The sequence below is a fragment of the Rhinopithecus bieti genome, unplaced genomic scaffold, assembly GCF_001698545.2.
Source record: "Rhinopithecus bieti isolate Rb0 unplaced genomic scaffold, ASM169854v2 scaffold_2077, whole genome shotgun sequence".
Lineage (NCBI taxonomy): Eukaryota > Metazoa > Chordata > Mammalia > Primates > Cercopithecidae > Rhinopithecus > Rhinopithecus bieti.
Window position 1 is genome coordinate 1,568,169 of NW_016803882.1, and position 21,538 is coordinate 1,589,706.

Here is a 21,538-nt window from a genome sequence, read left to right on the forward strand (position 1 = left end):
ATTCAGATTATGATTTACCAAATAGAAAAGGATTGTAAAGGGAAAGAGAAATAAAATTCTACCTTTTTGGGTACACATCCAACATTCACCTGGAAAAAATAAAAAAGAGAGACAGACTTTAACAATATTGAATTCAAACCACCAAACAAATCTGCAAGAAATGCACACTAAGCATCAAGCGAGGAGGCTTCCTTAGGTTCTAAGTCACAGTGTACTAAATTCTAGTTACTTTCTTTGTTAAAAAAAGATAAGAACATTATTTTCCTTCTGTGATGAGGGAGAGAAGTTTATTCATCAGCATTTTCTCAAGGAAAGCAGACAGAGAAAGGACAATCAGTCCATCCTGAGCAGCTGTGTAAGAGGACTTCTGGGGACAGTACTGCAGAATACATGGATAAACACCCAAGATGGGCCAGGCGTGGTAGTTCACACCTGTAATTCCAGCACTTTGGGAGCTGAGGCAGTTGGATTGCTTAAGCCCATGAATTCAAGATCAGCCTGGGCAACAAGCGAGACCACATCCCTACAGAAAAAATTAGCTGAGTGTGGTGGTGCACGCCTGTGGTCCCAGCTACTCAGGAGGCTGAGGTGGGAGGACCACTTGAGCCCAGGAGGACAAGGCTGCAGTGAGCCATAATCATGATCGTGCCACTGCACTCCTGCCTAGGTGACAGTGCGAGACCCTGCCTCAAAAAAGAAATACTCACCAAAAGCACAAAAATTTAAAGTACAAGGCATGGAACCTGGGATGTTGATTAACCATTAGTAAAGAAACTTGAGAAAACCTAAATAAATATTAGATCTCATAAAATGACTTTGATTTATAACCACTTGGCATTTGGCCTAAAGAAGTAACCAAAGACGTAGAAAAGTAAAATGCACAAATGCACAGATTATCATGTTATGTACAAATACGTATTTGGTTACAATCATTTCCATTTCACTGCTAGTTAATATATAGAAAAATACTTATGGAATAAAAGTAGAAAAAGCAAGACCAGAAAACTACCTTTTTTTTTTTTTTTTTTTTGAGACAGAGTCTCGCTTTGTTGTCCAGGCTGGAGTGCAATGGTGCGATCACAGCTCACTGCAACCTCTACCTCCCGGATTCAGGCGATTCTCCTGCCTCAGCCTCCCAAATAGCTGGGACTATAGATGTGCACCACCACGCCCAGCTAATTTTTGTATTTCTAGTAGAGATGGGGTTTTGCCATGTTGGGCATGCTGGTCTCGAACTCCTGACCTTAGGTGATCCACCTGCCTTAGCCTCCCAAAGTGCCAGGATTACAGGCATGAGCCACTGCGCCCAGTCAGAAAACTGCATTATTTTGTTTGTTTGGGTTTTTTTTGAGACTGAGTCTCACTATATGGCGCAGGCTGGAATATAGTGGCAAGATCTCAGCTTACTGCAACCTCTGCCTCCCGGGTTCAAGTGATTCTCATGCCTCAGCCTCCCGAGTAGCTGGGATTACAGGTGCCTGCCATCCTGCCTGGCTAATTTTTGCATTTTTACTAGAGATGGAGTTTCACCTTGTTGGCCAGGCTGGTCTCAAACTCCTGACCTCAAGTGATTTACCCACCGTGGCCTCCCAAAGTGCTGGGATTACAGGCATGAGCCACCACACCCAGCCGAAAGCTATATTTTTTTAAAAGTAAAGATAACAGATAATTTAAATAATGAAATATTTTTCATCGTCAGATTGGCAAAAATTTTAAAGGTTGATTATAACTAGTGTTAGCAAACACATCCTGATTGGCCCAGCAATTCTACTTTTAGAGTAACCTAGAAAAGTAGTCACATATTATGCTCCTGTGTCCAAAGATGCATTTATAGGGATATTCCCTGAAGCTTGGTGATAATGGGTAACTACAGACACATTAAATATCCATCAGCAGGGAAGTATCAAATAAATTGTTATACATTGAGTCTGTGGAATATTCTGCAGCCATTTAAAAAGGGCAAGGTAGATTTCTATGCACTATATGGAAACAGTCCTAACATATACTGTTATGCATCAAAAGCAAGTTGCAGAAGAGTAGTTATGCCATGACCCAATTCGTATTTATATGTAGTATGTGTATGTATATATATATATATATATATATATACGGGTGTAAACACAATTTGGCTATACTCCAAGCAATCAACAGTGTTTCTCTGGAGAGGGAGAAAACTTTCACATTTTGTTCTATATTCTTTTTTTTTTTTTGAGACAGTCTTGCTCTGTCACTCAGGCTGGAGTGCAATGGCGCAATCTCAGCTCACTGCAACCTCTACTCCCCAGGATCAAACAATCCCCCCTCCTCAGCCCCCGAGTAGCTGGGACCACAGGCGTTCACCACTATGCCTGGTATTTTTAGTAGAGCCAGGGTCTCACCACGTTGCCCAGGCTTGTCTTAAACTCCTGAGCTCAAGTGATCCACCCGCCTTGGCATCCCAAAGTGCTGGGATTACAGGCATGAGCCACCGTGCCTGGATATACTTAAAAAAAATAATATATATATATATATATATATTTTTTTTTTTTCTAAAAATTGGCCTGGGGCGGTGCATCAAGCCTGATAATTCCCGCACTTTGGGAGGCGAACAGGGGAATCCAGAAGAGGTCAGGAGATCGACCATCTGGCTAACACGGTGAAACCTCGGTCTCTACTAACAGAATACAAAAAACTGGAGCGGTGAGTATTCAGGAGCGCTGTCGTCCAGACTACTGGGAGGGCTGAGGCAGTTGAGAATGGCTAAACCGGGAGGGGAGCTCTGCAGTGGCTGAGATCCGGCCACTGCACTCCGCTGGGCGGCAGAGCAAGATCCGCTCACAAAAAAAGAAAAATAAATAAATAAATAAAATAACAGAGACAGGGTCTCACTATGTTGCCCAAGCTGGTCTCAAACTCCTGGGCTCAAGGAATCCTCCTAACTCGTCCTCCCAAAGGGTTGAGATTACAGGTATGAGCCACCATACATGGCCTATATATGCTTTTATTTTATTTTATAAATAAAATTAAAACTACTTTACAAAAATAGAGACAAGGTCTCAGTATATTGCCCAGGCTGGTCTTGAACTCCTGAGATCAAGTGATTCTCCCGCGTCAGCCTTCCAAAGTGCTGGGATTATAGGCATGAGCCACCGTGCTTGGCCTGTATATGCTTTTGGAAAACAGTTTAATGATCACTCACCAAAATTCACAAGAGAATCTTAGATGTTTACAAGCAGCAATTATTCCACTATTCCTGCCAGCACCGCATCCTTCATGGCAGAGTGTCACAAGTAAAAGTTTCTGGCTGTTTCATAGAGTGTCACAGGTAAAAGTTTCTGGCTGTTTCATAGAGTATCACAGGTAAAAGTTTCTGGCTGTTTCCTCTACTTAAAACCAGATATAAGAAACAACCTAAGTCTTAGCAACTTTAGGCTTCAATATAAAATCACGAAAGCTCTCGGCACTTGAGGAGGCTGAGGCAGGAGGACTGCTTGAAGCCAGGAGTTCATGACCAGCCTGGGCAACAAAGCAAGACCCCATCTCCATAAAAAATAAAAATAAGTTAGTTGGGCACAGTAGTGTGCCTGTAGTCCTAGCTACTCAGGAAACTAAGGTGGGAGGGTCAAGAGTTCAAGGCTGCGGTCATGCCACTGCACTCCAGCCTGGGTGACAGAGCAAGACCCTATCTCCAAAAAAAAAAAAAAAAAACTCTCTTGGAAAAGTTTTCTCTCTGAAAGCAGTTCCCCTGTCCAGAAGATGCTTACAGCCCACACATCTTCTTCCAACTGGCCAAGACAGTTAAAAACTTCAAAATGCCCCAATAGGTCCAAAAATTTAGTCAAGGCAAGTATCAGACAGGCTACACACTTTCTAGGTGTGACAAATCTCAGAGTTTTGAGAAAGACATTAAAATCATCATGGAATCCTTGGAGGACTGAGATACTAAAGCACCAGTGCACACGGTCTTAGAGGAAGTCTGGAACCAATACTTCTTCTGTCAGTAACAGCCCTTTCTAGACTTCAATCTAGAAGAAGATGTTTTTTTTGTGCTTTGAGTTAGGAATCTGTCCTTTTGATTTTAACTTTCTAACAGCTTCCCTCATATGTTTGGGTTGTAGTGGTGGCATTTCTCCCCACTTCTGACACACATCCAGTGCTTTTTCTACCACCTCCCAGACAAAAACCTTGGAAAGACCAGACACAGCAATAACAACATTCTGAGACATAGAGGTGCCACTGATGGACTGGATCAGCCTTTTGATGGCTGCCTTAGGGAACACTGAGTAGCAATACATTTCATAATGGTTCAGCTGCTCCACAGAAAAAGAAGAAACTGCTGGGCGCAGTGGCTCATGCCTGCAATCCCTGCACTTTGGGAGGCCGAGGCGGGTAGATCACGAGGTCAGGAGTTCAAGGCCAGCCTGGCCAATATGGTGAAACCCCATCTCTACTAAAAATACAAAAATTGGCCAGGCATGGTGGTATGCACCTGTAATCCCAGCTACTCAGGAGGCTGAAGCAGGAGAATTGCTTGAACCCGGGAGGCAGAGGTTGCAGTGAGCCGAGATTATGCCACTGTACTCCAGCCTGGGTGACAGAGAAAAAAAAAAAAAAAAAACAGAAAGAAAAGAAAAGAAGAAACCAGGATTTGCATCTTCTGAATCTCATCTTCATCTACTTTCTTTTCTTTGGTATCTATTTTCAGTTTTTTGGCTGCAGGAGTAAATAACGATGAGTTTTCCCTTTCAACTGTTGTTAAATTTGAGACATCCTGACTCTTGAGCTCGCTTTCCTCTTCTTTCAAGTCCGCATCTGCGTCTCCATCAGTTTCCTCTGGGATTCCACCCATGTCGGTAGCCCCCGGGTCCCCGGGTCCCCGGGAGCAGCGGCTGTCTCATCTGGCTCCCCTGTCTCTCCACCTTTGTCGGTGGATGACTCGCAGGCATTGTCCATCGCTAATAGGATTGGAGGGGAGAGGAGATTGCGGCGTTGTCAGAGGTGGGAGCTCGAAACCCCAAGCTACACAAACTCTATATGCTTTTTATAATGGGAAATAGTCATTTGTCACTTGTGTAATTGTTTTTAGACATTTATAAACCAGAATAACAAAAAATACACTAAAATGATTTAATTTGGGAAGTGGAATTTTGGTGAGTGACTCTTCAATCCTTCATCTATAACACAATTATTCTTTTATATTAAAATGAATGCCTTCTAGACATAATTTATATTAGGGGCTTGTAGCTCTGCCAATCATGACCATAGGAAACTAGACTGGCTTTCTGTTTGCCTCAGTAATACTAGCCTAGCTATCATAATAGAATGCTTTCTGGGTATCCTTCTATGGTGGCTCCTGAACCACATACATACTAGCCAAGGCACTTCATACAAAAAGCTAAATTCAAAGAAACTTGCCCAAAGCTCATGAAGATCACTAATGTTTGAAACAGATGGTCTTCCTGAACAGTAATCTTCTATTCCTTTAGTTGTTTCAAAATTCTAACAGCGTACCTGCTACAATTTCATTATAATCCTATTACTTGTTATTATCCTGCACTAGGTTATTATAAAGGAATGAGTGATGGCCGGGTGCAGTGGCTCATGCCGGTAATCCCAGCATTTTGGGAGGTCGAGGCGGGCGGATCACTTGAGGTCAGGAGTTCGAAACCAGCCTGGGCAACATGGTGAAACCCCATCTCTATTAAAAATACAAAAATTAGCCAGGTGTGGTAGCGTACGTCTGTAGTCCCAGCTACTCAGGAGGCTGAGGCAGGAGAATCGCTTGAACCTGGGAGGTGGAGGTTGCGGTGAGCTGAGATCTGCCACTGCATCCAGCCAGGGCAACAGAGTGAGACTCCGTCTCAAAAAATAAAATAAAATAAAATAAAATAAAATAAAATAAAATAAAATAAAATAAAGGAATGAGTTATGTTTCCATACAGTCTCAAGTTATCAGTTACATGGGATTTTTTTTTTTTTTCCTGGAAAGAGATAGGTCATACACTGTCAAGTTTTGGACTTGGATTTTTTTTAATGCAGTTATGCTACAATAAGAATACTAAAGGCAATAGAAACAGGAACTCATGGGATTGAGAAAAGGGTACAGAATTCAAGCCTCATAAAAGAATCAACACCTACAACAAGCACAAGCACACTATTCAGAAAGTACTTCATACTAAAAATTAGAATAATTTATGGGCTGGGCGTGGTGTCTCACGCCTATAATCCCCATGCTTTGGGAGGCCGAAAAGAAAGATGATTGCTTGAGCCCAGGAGTTAGGGACCAGCCTGGGCAACATAGTGAGACCCTGAGACCCCATCTCTGCAAAAATTAAAAAATAAAAAACGAGTTGGTCTTGGTGCATGCCTGTAGTTCCAGCTATTCAGGAGGCTGAGGCAGGAGGATCTCTTGAGCCCAGAAGTTGAAGGCTACAGTAAGCTCTAATAACACCACTGCACTCCAGCCTAGATAACAGAGCCAGACCCTACTTCTAAAAATAAATAATAATAATAATAATAATAATAATAATAATAATAAATGTATGGCTCTCTATCTAGAGTGCCCTTTCATCTGGCCAAGCTGAGGATATGCTATTTCTCAACCCCCAAGTACCTGACATTACTGGGATAAATAGAATAAGCCATTTTGAAGAAAGGAGGACGGCAGGGATTTCTTAATGGTAAGAGCAGAGAAAGGAGGTCGAAACTCGGTGGGAAGAACAACGCTGGCCCCATAATAGGAATGATTTTCTCTTCCAACCTGCCTTTTCCAGTTATTTGGCAGGCAACGTGCTTCCCAGTGCCCTCCACCCACACCTTTATATCCTGCAGTTCACCATTTAAGTTTACTAAGTGGCTTCGACTAGGACAGACTCCAAAAGCAATTTTCCCAAAGGTAGAGATTATTTGTCTGCTAAATAAATACTGCTGGTCCTCCAGCCACCGTTTGTTTCCCAAGAATCATTAAAAGCAATCCAAGGGTGTCATAAAGCACTCAATGTTCTAAACTACTCTCACATACCATGAGTTTGTTCCTCATGTATATTTGAAGCTACTTTAAAGTTATTCAAGACTTCTTTTTTTAAGTTTTTTAAAATATGTTTTAAAGTTTTTTAAAACATGTTTAATTTTAAAACATATTCTTTTTTTGGAATATGTTTCTTCAAAGTGCCAAGGTGGGCTTTCACTGGTGCCTGGTGTCTGTAACTCTGGTTTGTTTTTTAGAAGTTTCTGCCTTTTTTGCTTCTACAGGGTCTTAGCTTGCAGTCATTCATTCAGAGGTACTGAGTAAGCACCCACTTGTGCCAGGCATTATGCAAGGTAAGGCACTAAACAGATACAGTCCCTGCTCTTGGGGACTGTATCAGTATCCTGGCCTACAGTGCCAGCCAGAGAGAGGCTCTGAGCCTATCCAAGATACTGACTCAAGGGGCAGCAACAGAATCACCACATTCCCTAAAATTGAAGAGCACTGGGCCAGAAGCCAGAGGAAGAGGATGGTGGAAAATTGTGGCCTTGTTGGGTCGCAGGAGCTGTGCCCCAGCACAACACTTTGGGGCCTGGGGCACCGGTTGAAAGGAAGCCTATGACCCTGAAATGCCACTGTCCTATTTTGGCAGCTCCTGTGAGCAGGCCTCCAGGGATTTCCACTGCTTTTAGAGAACTATTCACATGCCAGCAACATGACATGACTTCAGCACCTCTGACTTGGAAGGAATGAAAAGCATTAGGCTGAGAGTGGTGGCTCATGCCTATAATTCCGGCACTTTGGGAGGCCAAGGCAGGTGGATCGCTTGAGGCCAGGAGTTCAAGATGAGCCTGGGCAACATGGTGAAACACCATCTCTAGAAAAAATACAAAAATTAGCCAGATGTGATGTGTGAGCCTGCAGTCCCAGCTACTGGGGAGGCTGAGGCAAGAGGATCACTTGAGCTTGTGGGTCAGGGCTACTGTGAGCTGAGATAGCACCACTACACTCCAGCTTGGGCAACACAGTGAGACCCTATCTCAAAAAATACACACACACACTTAGTTCCACTGAGAGCTGGGGAGGCCAGGGGTGAAAAGCTGGCATGGTCTGGCTTACCCATCTCCTTTGCTGCTCCCTTCTCTTTCCCCCCCGTTTTTTTTTTTTTTTTTCCCAATTTCTTACAAATTAGAGAGGGAGGCTGGGCATAGTGGCTTACACCTGTAATCCCAGCACTTTGGCAGGCCGAAGCGGGCAGATCACCTGAGGTCGGGAGTTCAAGACCAGCCTGACCAACATGGAGAAACCCTGTTTCTACTAAAAATACAAAATTAGCTGGGCGTGGTAGCACATGCCTGTAATCCCAACTACTTGGGAGGCTGAGGCAGGAGAATCGCTTGAACCCAGGAGGTGGAGGTTGCCGTGAGTGGAGATCACGCCATTGCACTCCAGCCTGGGCAACAAGAGCGAAACTCCATCTCAAAAAAAAAAAAAGGGAAAAAAACAAACAAACAAATTAGGGACAGGGTCTTACTATGTTGCCCAGGCTGGTCTCAAAATCCTGGGCTCAAGCAATCCTCTTACCTTAGCCTCCCAAAGGTTGGAATTACAAGCATGTGCCACTGCATTTGGCCTTCTTTCCCCTTTCTCTAGCTCAGGGGTCCCTGTCCCCCAGGTGCCTATTAGGAACCAGGTTGCACAGCAGGAGATGAGTGGCGGGCAAGTGAGCGAAGCTTCATCTGTATTTATAGCTGCTCCTCATTGCTGGCATTACTGCCTGAGCGCCACCCACCTCCTTTCAGATCAGTGGCGGCATTGGATTCTCATAGGAGCATGAACCCTATTGTGAACCACGCATGCAAGGGATGTAGGTTGCACACTGCTTATGAGAATCTAATGTCTGATGATCTGTCACTGTCTCCCATCATCCCCAGATGGGACCAACTAGTTGCAGGAAAACAAGCTCAGGGCTCCCTCTGAGTGTACATTATGGTGAGTTGTATAATCATTTCATTATATATTACAACGTAATAATAATAGAAATAAACTGCACAATAAATGTGATGCAGGCTGGGCGTGGTGCCTCAAGCCTGTAATCCCAGCACTTTGGGAGGCGGAGGCGGGTAGATTACCTGAGGTCAGGAGTTCAAGACCAGCCTGGCCAACATGGTGAACTCCCATCTCTACTAAAAATACAAAAATTAACCAGGTGTGGTGGTGGGTGCCTGTAATCCCAGCTACTTGGAAGGCTGAGGCAGGAGAATCGCTTGAACCCAGGAGGCAGAGGCTGCAGTGAGCCAAGATCATGCCATTGCACTCCAGTCTGGGCAACAAGAGTGAAACTCCGTCTCAAAAAAATATAAATAAATAAATAAATGTGATTCACTTCATTCCTCAATCATCCTGAAACCATCCACCCAACCCCTGGTCTGTGGAAAAATTGTCTTCCACAAAACTGGTTCCTGGTGCCAAAAAGGTTAGGGACAGCTGCTCTAGCTGACCTGTGCATCAGGTTGTCAGAGGGAGCACAGGCCTCAAGTCAGACACATAGGAATTTGACTCTCAGCTCTCCCATTTAGTGGCTAGAGGTGGGTGAGTTTCCAAATGTCTCCTAGCTCAGTTAAGGAAATAATGCTTCCATTTGGAGATTTTGAGCAGGTCAGGGGTAAGGTATATAAAGCATCTATTTCTAGTCTATGATAGATGTGATGGTGACTCTGACACCTCTGAATTATTTCTGCGTCTGCTGGCTCCTCACATGCACAAAAAGCACACGGAAAGGAGGAGATAAATTCCCCAGGCGCCTTCCTACCTAAAACACATCAGCTGATCACAAAGGAAGTTTGCCTCTCAGACTGGAGCATTATCCAGATAAGTTCTCAGGGCTCTGGTTGCCCAGAGTTGCACATTGCTAAGACCCTAAGCATACAACACTGGCAGATTCCCTAATTCTCCAGGTGGGCATTAATGAGGGAGAAGAAACAAGTTTCTTTTATTTTCTTTTTTTCCTTGAGACAGAGTCTCGCTCTGTCGCCCAGATTGGAGTGTGCAGTGGCACAATCTCAGCTCACTGCAACTTCTGCCTCCCGGGTTCCAGTGATTCTCAACCTCCCGAGTAGCTGAGATTACAGGCACACACCACTATGCCCTGCTAAGGTTTTTTTTTTTTTCGCTTTGTTTTGAGATGGAGTCTTACTCTTGTTGCCCAGGCTGGAGTGCAGTGGCACTATCTCGGCTCATCGCAACCTCTGCCTCCTGAGTTCAACCAGTTCTCAAGCCTGAGCCTTCCAAGTACCTGGGATTACAGGTGCCTGCCACCACACCCAGCTAATTTTTTTTTTTTTTGAGACGGGGTCTCACTCTGTCATCAGGCTGAAGTGCAGTGGTGCGATCTCGGCTCACTGCAACCTCCGCCTCCTGGGTTCAAGCGATTCTCCTGCTTCAGCTTCCCGAGTAGCTGGGACTACAGGTGTGTGCCACCATGCCCAGATACATTTTTTATTTTTTATTTTTTTATTTTTAGTAGAGACAGAGTTTCACCGTGTTAGCCAGGATAGTCTCAATCTCCTGACCTCATGATCTGCCCACCTCAGCCTCCCAAAGTGCTGCGATTACAGACATGAGCCACCACGCCTGGCCAGTTTTTGAATTTTTAGGAGAGATGGGGTTTCGCCATGTTGACCAGGCTGGTCTCAAACTCCTGGCCTCAAGTGATCCACCCACCTCGGCCTACCAAAGTGCTGGGATAACAGGTGTGAGCCACCGCACCCAGCTAAGAAACAAATTTCACAGGCTGTTCAGTAAACACATCATCAAGGAGACTCCTGTAACTCAGCCTCCCTTTCCAAACCGATGATCCATTCCTGAGAGCTTCCTCTTCCAACCAATCTAGTGTTCAGAATCCCAATCAGTGGGCCTGCTGGCATTAGCTTACAGTGAGGACAGGGCCCCCCCTCCAAGGAGGGACTGAGCAGGTATAGAGTCTGGTGATAACAGGTGGCAAAATTCAGAAGCTTCACCATTTTTCCTAGGGCCTGCCTCGTTACCTTCAATCCTGCCTAGCCAGGTAGAAACTTCACATTGCCCATGTTGGCAGTAAAACAAGAACTTGGTTAATTTGCAGTTGCACCTGCCAAGATAAATCATCTGTGTTCAATAGTGAACTTCCGGCTGGGTGTGGTGGCTCACGCTGTAATCCCAAAACTTTGGGAGGTGAGGCGGGAGGACTGCTTGAGCTCAGGAGTTAGAGACCAGGCTGAGAAACATAGTAAGGCCTCGTCTCCACAAATAAAAAATTTAAAAATTAGCCGGGTGTGGTGTTGCACGCTTGTAGTCCCAGCTACACGGCAGGCTGAGGTGGGAGGATCGTTTGAGCACAGGAGTTTGAGGCTGCTGTGAGCTATATTGCACCACTGCACTCCAGCCTGGGTGACAGAGCAAGACCCTGTCTCAAAAAAAAAAAAAATGTTAACTTTCTTCCTCTGGTTCCCCTAAACCCCCCACCACAGAATTGCCTAGTTTCCTCCCTCTGTCATCCTTTTCTGCTTAAAATCTAATTCAAGACCAGAATGAGAGAACTACTTAGAAAACAGATGAGTCATAATTTCCAAAGCAAAACACTATTGATTCATCAACTCAATTCTTTCAGCAACTATATATTGTGTACTTGCTATGTACAAAACACTGTTCTAGGGGCCACTGCACTCCAGCCTAGGCAACAGCCAGACTCTGTCTCAAAAAAAAAAGCATTCTCTGTGGTTACTTTTCAAAGTATGTTTTACAAAGAAATAGACACCCCAAAGTATTCAGAGGCAGTCTTTCTTTTCCTAGCCCTGCAGATTTAGTGGGTTTTGAGGCAGATGGCAAAGCAACAGTATACAAAGACTAGTACAAAAAAACTAAGCAGCCAACAAGGTAAGTTAAAAGCCAAATTTCAACAATAGCATTTGCTTGCTTTAGCCCCACCCTTTATGGCCACTCCTTTATTTGTCACTTATGAACATGAGTGGGCCCCATTCTATGAAATTCTAAACCCAGGAGACACATTAGGGTACCTTTCTATTTCGGAGGGCTATCTGTCAATATTGCAGGAACTGATGACAGAGTTCCTTTAAACTGACCTCCTTTTAGTAAATTACATTTAATAATGCACGTTCAGGCCAGGCACAGCGGCTCATGCCTATAATCCCAGCACTTTGAGAGGGTGAGGTGGGAGGACTGCTTGAGCTCAGGAGTTCGAGACCAGCATGGGCAGCGAAGCAAGACCTTATCGCTACTGAAAATTTAAAAAATCAGCCGGGGCATGGTGGTGGCCATGTGCCTGTGGTCCTGACTACTGGGGAGGCTGAGGCGGGAGGATCACTTGAGCTTGGGAGTTCAAGGTTGCAGTAAGCTATGATCATGCCCCTGCACTCCAGCCTGGGTGACACAGTGAGACCCTGTCTCAAAAAAAAAAAAAAGAAAAAAAAGAAAAAGGAAAAGCATGTCCAGTGTTCAACTTTCTCAGGGTATAGACATCATAATACCAAAGTACACCACTTCCAAGTGAGCTTATGATTTACATGTTGCTGGGTAATTGTTTTCAGCCTAGATGAACAATGATTCACTGAGCAGCCTGTTGTTCACGGATCTTTCAAAGCCCCTACTTCTCTTCCCCGCAGGCCTCTCCAACTGGGGCTATGCAGCACAGTTCACTGTGACTTGGCTATCTGAACTTTTGTCACATGATCAACCCTCACTACCCAACTCTCACTGGTAAGAACTACCCGCCAAAACCACAGGAACCTGGTTATTCTTATCACAGAATCAGTACACTCAGCAGGAACCCAGGACCGCAAGCTCCCCAGGCCCTGGGGCAAAGGGAGCGGCAATTCAGAAAGAACTTTTCCTTAAGCTGACTCTCCCAACACCTGTGCAGGCAGAGAAGCGAACCACAGAGGCAAAGCTCCCAAGAAGGCTCTAATTCACCTTGGCTTTGGGCGATCTTTGCACTTCTCTCCAGTCTACACGTGATCATGAGAGAAGCAATTTATTTAACCTTTTGGAGTCTTCAAATACTGAATTCAAGCAAGTCTCAGTGGTATCTACCTGCAGAACCAGCTAGTCAGGAGGCTGAGGTGGGAGGATCGCCTGAGCCCACGAGTTTGAGACTACAGTGAGCTGAGATCACACCACTGCACTCCAGCCTGGGAAACAGAGGGAGACCCTGTCTCTTAAAAATGAAACAACACACCAGACGCGGTGGCTCATACTTGTAATCCCAGCACTTTGGGAGGCCGAGGCAGGCGAATCACTTTAGGTCAGGAGTTCGAGACCAGCCTGGCCAACATGGTGAAACCTCATCTCTACTAAAAATACAAAAAATTAGCCAGTCATGGTGGCGTGCACCTGTAGTCCCAGCTACTCACGAGGCTGAGGCACATGAATTCCTTGAATCCAGGAGACGGAAGCTGCAGTGAGCCGAGATCACCCCACTGCACTCCAGTCTGGGCGACACAGCAACAAACACACACACACACCACACCCAGGTCTGCTGGGACCTAGTGCAGGAGGCTGGTCCAAAACAATGGCCTCCCATAAACTTTAACAGTTGAACAATTAAATAAAGGAACATTGATAAAACAATGAAAATCCAACCAATTTCACTACCTGTAAATGATCCCTGCTAGACACACATTCTAATTTGAACCTTCCGTGTGAGTTCATTCACCACAACTTTAAAATTTCCCCAAGCTTTAGAAATCAATGGATTTTACTTAGGAAAGAACTCATAGGAGAACCAATCTTAAACTTCTGCCGTGCACAGTGATTCACACCTGTAATCCTAATACTTTCAGAGACCAAAGCAGGAGGATTGCTTGAGTCCAGGAGTTCAATACCAGCATGCGCAACGTAGTGAGACCCTATCTCTATAAATTAAAAGAAAAAGAAAAAGTAAAAGAAAGACAAACTTCTATTGGGCATTGCCAAGGGTGAGATCTCAATCCTATGGCTTACTACAAAACTACTTTCACTGAGTCACTGGTTTGCTCAAACCCGCCCCTGCCCCCAGTTCACTGGGTGTCCAGAAACTCCACATTTTTCAAACCACAACCTACCTATCAGCTTCTCATCTCTTATTTCTATTAAAGAGACAGCCTTTACTCCAAATCTGATTATACAACATATCCCGTTTCCATGCCTAGGCCTGGGACCCACCTTTTGAGGTTCTGAATGTCAAAGAATACTACCCAACCCCCCACCTTTTTTTTTTGTTTGTTTGTTTTTTTTTTCTTTTTTTGAGATAGAATCTCACTCTGTTGCCCACACTGGAGTGCAGAGGCATGATCTTGGCTCACGGCAACCTCTGCCTTCTGGGCTCAAGTGATTCTCGTGTCTCAGCCTCCCAAGTAGCGTGTGCCACCACACCCAGCTAATTTTTGTATTTTTAGTAGAGACGGGGTTTCACTGTGTTGGCCAGAATGGTCTCAAACTCCTAGCCTCAAGTGATTCGCCCACCTCGGCCTCCCAAAGTGCTGGGATCACAAGCGTGAGCCACTACGCCCGACCCCATCTTTAGAGGTCCCGAAAGATACCATCTCCTTCATGAAATCTTCCCATGGTGCCCACACATAAGTTACCACTTCAACTATTCTCTGGACTACCATAATTTCTTATTACTTACAGCAATTAACACAAACCACTCCCCTTCAGGGTTGACTGTCTGTATTTTGTCTTCCCTACTGCAAACCAAAGTGTGATTGAGGCAGGTCTCAATCTATAGAGATTTATTTAGCCAAGGTTGAAGATGCACGTGGGAAAAAATACAGATCACAAGAGTACCTATAACCTATGCTTTTTCCAAAGGAGGTTTTGGGAATGTTAGCATTTAAAGGGGAATGAACAAGGAGGAGGAAAAAGAAACGAGAGGAGGATAGTCAGTAACACAAATTATTGCTTTTTTTTTTTTTTTTTTTTTTTGAGACTAAGTGTCACTCTATTGCCCAGGCTGGGGTGCAGTGGCATGATCTCGGCTCACTGCAACCTCCGCCTCCCAGGTTCAAGCAATCCTCCTGCCTTAGGCTCCCAAGTAGCCGGGATTACAGGTGCCCGCACCATGCCCAGCTAATTTTTGTATTTTTAGTAGAGACAGAGTTTCACCATGTTGGCCAGGCTGGTCTCGAACTCCTGACCTCAGGTGATCTGCCCACCTGGGCCTCCCGAAGTGCTAGGATTATGGGATTGAGCCATCACGCCCAACCTAGATGGCTACATTCTTGTGAGGTTCTTATGAGGCTCAGCAAATCTACATTTTACATAAGATAAAGTAAAAACAGGGAGTAGAGGAAATGAGGCTATGACATGGGATTGTGAAAGTACAGCTGTCTGTTTGGGAACAAAAGGAAAAGCAGTTTTTGCGTGATTCAGTTCCCAAACCGAACTTTCCCTATGGCATAGTTTGAAGTTCCAAGATTTTTTTCTTTCACAACCACAAAATTCCTTAAGGGAAGGGACATGTCTCACAAACGATTGTATCTACCGTTTTCTCCCTACCCGTCCCCAATCCAAGCACTTAAAATACAAAAAATGGGACAGGAGTGGTGGCTGATGCCTGTAATCCCAGCATTTGGGGAGGCCAAGGCAGGCCAACTGCTTAAGCCCAGGAATAAGAGACCAGCTTAGGTAACATGGCAAAACCCTGTTTCTAAAAAGATAAAAATAATGAAAATAGGCCAAGTGTAGTGGCTCACACCTGTAATCCCAGCACTTTGGGAGGCCAAGGTGAGTGGATCACGAGGTCAGGAGTTCAAGACCAGCCTGGCCAACATGGTGAAACCCGTCTCTACTAAAAATACAAAAATTAGCTGGGTGTGGTGGTGGGCACTTGTAATAGCTACTTGAGAGGCTGAGGCAGGAGAACTGCTTGAACCCGGGAGGCGGAGTTTGCAGTGAGCCGAAATTACACCACTGCACTCCAGCCTGGGTGACAGAGCAAGACTCCATCCAAAAAAATAAATAAATAAATAAATAAAATTTAAAAAATAAAAAATTAGCCGGATGTGGTGGCTCATACTTGTAATCCAAGCACTTTGGGAGGCCAACGTGGGTGGATTAGCCAAGGTCAGGAGTTTGAGACCAGCCTGGCCAACATGGCGAAACCCCATCTCTACCAAAAGTACAAAAACTAGCTGGGCATGGTGGCATGCACCTACATTCACAGCTACTCGAGAGGCTGAGACAGGAAAATTGCTTGAACCCAGGAGGTGGAGGTTGCAGCGAGCCCAGATTGCACCATTGTACTCCAGCCTGGGTGACAGAATGAGACTCCCTCTCAAAAAAAAAAAAAAAATCGTAACAGGAAGGTAAAGTGGGTGAACCTCTGAAGCATATTATAACATAAGCAGAGAAAGAGGAAGAGAAAAATGTGGCAAGCACAACCGAAGTGAGCAGTGATCAAGTACTCTCACGAGGTGTGGGAGGGGGCACTTAGTGGGACCCCACAATCTGCCTTCTGGAGAGACAGACTTCTAACCTTCAGTCTGGACTATGGTGTCAAAGTGCAAGTTGATAATTAACAGGGATTTTCCCTTCCTCTTCATCTCCATGTTCATTTTTTAAAAAGGGCACTTAACAATGAAGTCAGCCTTTTCATAATTGTCAATTTCTAGTTTCATTCATTGCACAAGTGCTTATTGAGCAAGGGATTTTAAGCTGATAAGAGACACACAAACATAGAAGCCCATCCCTGTCCTTAAGAAGTTCCCAATTTGACATAATTTAAATATTAATCTCCAAAGGAATTTAGAGAACCTATCCCGAATCACAGGTTCCTCTTGGATACAGCATTTTAATCGTCAACACCCAAATCTTGTGATAGAAAAGGGTGGGCACACCAATAACTTGGAAACAACATTTATTTTTAGGATGAGTGCAGTGGCTCAGGCTTGTAATCCTAGCACTTCGGGAGGCTGAGGCGGGAAGATTGAGTCCAAGAGTTTGAAATCAGCAGGGGCAACATAGCGAGACCCCCATCTCTACAAAAAATAATAATAATTAACTGGGCGTGGTGGTTCGCCCCTTGTAGTTCCAGCTACTCAGGGGCCCGAGGCGGGAGGATCTCTAGAGTTGGGGAGATCGAGGCTGCAGTGAGCTATGATGGCCACTGCACTCTAGCCTAGGTGACAGGGCAAGACCCTGTCTCAAAAAACAAACACACACAAACAAAAACCCTTATTTTCAAAAATTATGAATTTTGTAAATCTCAGGATTTACATCCCTCTGTTTTTAGTTTTGCAATCCACATGAAACCAAGACAAAACAAAAGCTCTGAGAACTCACCTAATCAAGGTCGCCTTGGCTGCAATTCAGATCACCTGAAAATCCCAAAGCCCAGGCTACACCTCAGACCAATTAAGTCGGGAATCCAGGTACCCTCAGGTGATTCGAATGTGCAGCCAAGGTTGACAACAACCGCTATAAATCATGCTGCCCTTGAAACGGGAGAACCAGGATCTATATTCTTCAAGAGTACCCTCCATCACCAACGACAGCGTCACCCTCGTCCCTACACACAGACCACCAGCAATGTTCCCAGATGCAGTTTTGTGTTTGACGCGGTCAAGCATAGAATCCAATTCTCTCCCACTTGGACAAGTGAGGATGGAGGAAGGTTAATCTAACCCGCCCTGGCCATGGTCAATATCGCATCCCCGCGGAAGCAGACGCTGGCTCGGCTTTGGGGGCCGCAGAGAAGCGCCTGGACGCTTCTCTTCTCCACCTGCTGGGGTCCCGGCTTCGGAATGGGGAGTTGCGGGGATGGAAAAGAGGAAAGCGCAGCTCCGGGAGACGGGATCGCCATAGGAACGAGCACAGGCTGTCTCCCGAAAGGCCGAGACAAAGCGGCACCCCCCGACCGAACAAACGGCGGTACTCACGCAAGTGCCACCCAGCTTGTGGCTCTCCACCACTGCGGCCCTGGCGCCCAACTCAGCAGCCCTGCGCGCGCTGGCCAGCCCCCCCGAGCCGCCCCCGATCACCAGGTAGTCATAGGAGGCCACGGCGCCAGCGGCGGGCGGCGGGCCCTGCGGCTGCGGCTCCTGCCTGCAGGCCATGGCACCGGAGAGGGCGCGCGTGACTGCCGCGGGCTCAGGCAGAGGCAGCTGGAAGCCTGGGGAGGCGCGCGCCGTCCGCCGCCAGCTCGGCCCCGCGCCGGCGCTCAGGGCTCGGGTGAGCAGGGCCATGCACGCGGAAGTGGCGCGCCGAGGGGGGCGGGCGACTCGGGGGCGGTCCCCGGGAAAGAGGGGCGCGGGCCTCCGGCAAGCGCAGCCTCACGGTGACTAAGCACGCGCCCGCCGCTAGGCGAGACCCGGGAGGGTACCCAGAGTCGGGGCCGCCTCCCTGTTCCCCGCCCCGGTGGCGGAGCCTGAGGGGTTTCTCTGCCTCCGTCCTCACCCCGGCACCTGGATCCCGAGTGGCGCCTGCGGCGTGTAGCTTTCTGAAGTCCGGTGGAGCTAGGCGGCGGACGGTGAACGTCCTCTCGTCCTCTCGTTTCAGCTGTCTTTTCCCGAGCTGGCCCCCTGGGGAGTTGCCAGTGGCACCGGCTTCTCCAGGAAGAAAAAGTTGCTTCTATTCGGGGGGTTGTTTCTCCAGGTTTGTTCCAGAGACCACTTTTGATTGTTGTTTTTTCTTTGAGACTGGGTCTTACTCTCCCCCAGGCTGGGGAGCTGTGATGTGATCTCTCCTCATTGCAGCCTCCACCTCCCGTGTTCAAGCAGCGATCCTCCCGCCTCAGCCTTCCCAGTAACTGGGACTACAGGTGTCCGCCACAGCGCCCGGTTAATTTTTTGTTGTTGTTTTTTGTAGAGATAGGGGCTCGCTATGTTACCAGGACTTGTATGGAACTCTTGGCCTCAAGCGATTCTCTCACCTTGGTCTCCCAAAATGCTAGGATTACAGGTGCCAGACACCGTGCCCGGTCTTATTTTCCTTTTAAAGTCAGGGGTCTCGAACTCCTGTCCTAGGCTCAAGAGATCCTCTGGCCTCAGCCTCCTGAGTAGCTGGGATTACAGGCATGCATGTGCCCAGCTGGGAACTACATTTTGACCAACACTGTTTCTTGCCTTCAGGTGACTTTTAAATTTGAGAAACATTGGAATAGTGGATTAATTCGGAGTAGCGGTTTTTGTGATTCACAGATGAAGCACAGAGAAAAGGATAGAGATGGAGACACAAAAACATTGACCTCCCAAGCTGTAGAGACTGATGTCTCCTTTGGGAGTATCTACAACTACCAACTGCACAACACAGTAGTAAGTGCAGCTTCCAATTTGTCTTGTGGTAGGCCACAATCCTGTGCCCACAAGGACCGTGCACAGGTCATCCGAGCACACAGCTGAGCCCAGTAGGCAAAGGAAGGAAGGTCCAGGTCACAGGGCAGCGAGGCCCAGCACAATGAGGGAGAATGGGAACATACCACACCCCAATTAGAATGGGATCCAATTCTTTTACAAAAATTTTTTTCTGATTACAAAATGTAAGGGAAGAAGGGAAAATTCTTCCTTCCTACAGACTGACATGTAATACATGGAGACGGAACACAGAAAAAACACCATTTTGGACTGGGTGCAGTAACTCACACCTGTAATCCCAGCACTTTGGGAGGCTGAGGCAGGAGGATCCCTTAAGCCCACGAGTTCGAGACCAACCTGGGCAACATACGGGAGTTCCTCATCCCCACAAAAAAATTAAAAATTAGCTGGGTGTGGTGACATACACTTGTAGTCCTGACTACTCTGGAGGGTGAGGTGAAAGGATCACTTGAGCCCAGGAATTCAAGGTTACAGTGAGCTATGATTGCACCACTGCACTCCAGGTTGGGTGACAGAATGAGACTCTGTCTCTTTAAAAAAATTTTTTTTCTTTCAAACACTAGAGGATGTCAGGCACAGTGGCTCATGCCTGTAATCCCAGCACTTTGGGAAGGGAAGCCACAGGAGGAGGATTGCTGGAGCCCAGGAGTTCGAGACCAGCGTAGGCAACATAGTAAGACCTGGTGTCTACAAAAAATTTAAAAATTAGTCAGGTGTGGTGGTGCACACCTGTAGTCCCAGCTACTCAGGAGGCTGAGGTAGCAGATCACTTGAACCCGGGAGGTTGAGGCTGCAGTGAAATGTGATCACACCACTGTATTCCAGCCTGGGCAACAGAGACGCTGTCTCAAAACCCCACTGGACAAACGTAGGTGATTTCTATGAAGACACCATGAAATATTTCTCAAAATAATAAGCCCATAATTAATATGTATGGAGCTAAGCACTGTGCTAAGAGCTTTATATGTTATCCTCCCTCAACCGAATAAATACTGTTATTGTCTCCATTTTATAGATGTGGACACTGAGGTCCAAAGAGGTTAAATAACTTGCACAAGAATAAACAGTTGGTGACTTGTGGATGTTTTTCTAGCATAGTCAAATAAAAATTCTGTAACGATAAAAACATTAAAAAATTAAACAACTGGTGAATGGCAGAGCAGGAATTCAAATCCTGAAGGCCTAACTCAGAAGCCTATTAACCATTATTAGAAAGAAACCATCACTGAGTATGTCTTAAGGTGAAAATAAAAGACCAGCTTGGACAACAGAGGAAAACCCGGTCTCTGCTAAAAATACAAAAATTAGCCAGAGTGGTACCTGTAGTCCCATCCACTCAGGAGGCTGAGACATGAGACTTGAACCCAAGAGGCCATGGTTGCAGTGAGCTGAGATGGCACCACTGCACTCCAGCCTGGGCAACAGAGTGAGACTCTGTCTCAAAAAAAAAAAAAGAAAAAAGGAAAAACAACGCCGAGCTCGGTGGCTCATGCCTGTAATCCCAGCACTTTGGGAGGCCAAGGTGGGTGGATGACTTGAAGTCAGGAGTTCAAAACCAGCCCGCCAAAATAGTGAAACCCCGTCTCTACTAAAAATTCAAAAATTAACAAGGTATGGTGGCGTGTGCCTGTAATCCCAGCTACTCGGGAGGCTGAGGCAGGAGAATGGATTGATCCCGGGAGGCAGAGGTTGCAGTGAGCTGAGATGACGCCACTGCACCCCAGCCTAGGGGACAGAGTGAGACTCCGTTTCAAAACAAAAAAATCCTTTCCCACTAATAGTGACTAATTCATATTACAACTCTGTGTTGAGGTTGTAGGTCAAGAGATATTGTGTCACCAGAAAGGTGGTGATGGTACTTCTATAAACAATTTGAGAAATCTATGCAGGAAATAGTGGTACAGAAATAACTTTGCAAATACAGGTTGTTCAGTAAAATTTTTCATGTTCCATGTATGAAGATAATTGCAGTCACTTAGAAGGATAAAAATAACACGAGGAAAGGAATAATTGAATATTACTCAGTTACCCAATATCAGTGTTTAATATTGAAATGAAAGATAAACACTGAAGAGGCAGAGAACAATAACTAAATATGGAATTAACAAAAAGCAAGTTATGCCGGGCGCGGTGGCTCACGCCTGTAATCCCAGCACTTTGGGAGGCCGAGGCGGGTGGATCACAAGGTCAGGAGATCGAGACCATCCTGGCTAAGACGGTGAAACCCCGTCTCTGCTAAAATACA

General features: G+C 45.9%; 2 protein-coding genes across 2 annotated transcripts in view; both read right to left on the reverse strand.

The window, feature by feature from the left end:
• GSR (glutathione-disulfide reductase) overlaps positions 1–18,500 on the reverse strand; it is a 58,995-nt gene extending 40,495 nt beyond the window's left edge. Inside the window, exons 1-2 of the mRNA XM_017856848.1 lie at positions 17,860–18,500; positions 19–89 (exon numbers count right to left, since the gene is read on the reverse strand). Coding sequence (XP_017712337.1) covers positions 19–89; positions 17,860–18,165 — 377 coding nt within the window. The 5' untranslated portion in view covers positions 18,166–18,500. The remainder of the gene's footprint in view (positions 1–18; positions 90–17,859) is intronic.
• LOC108518623 (transcription initiation factor TFIID subunit 11-like) lies at positions 4,005–4,932 on the reverse strand. The gene is given in 3 exon segments (XM_017857158.1): positions 4,005–4,328; positions 4,622–4,852; positions 4,855–4,932. Coding segments are annotated over 3 exon segments (633 nt in total).
• Positions 18,501–21,538: the final 3,038 nt, after the last annotated feature.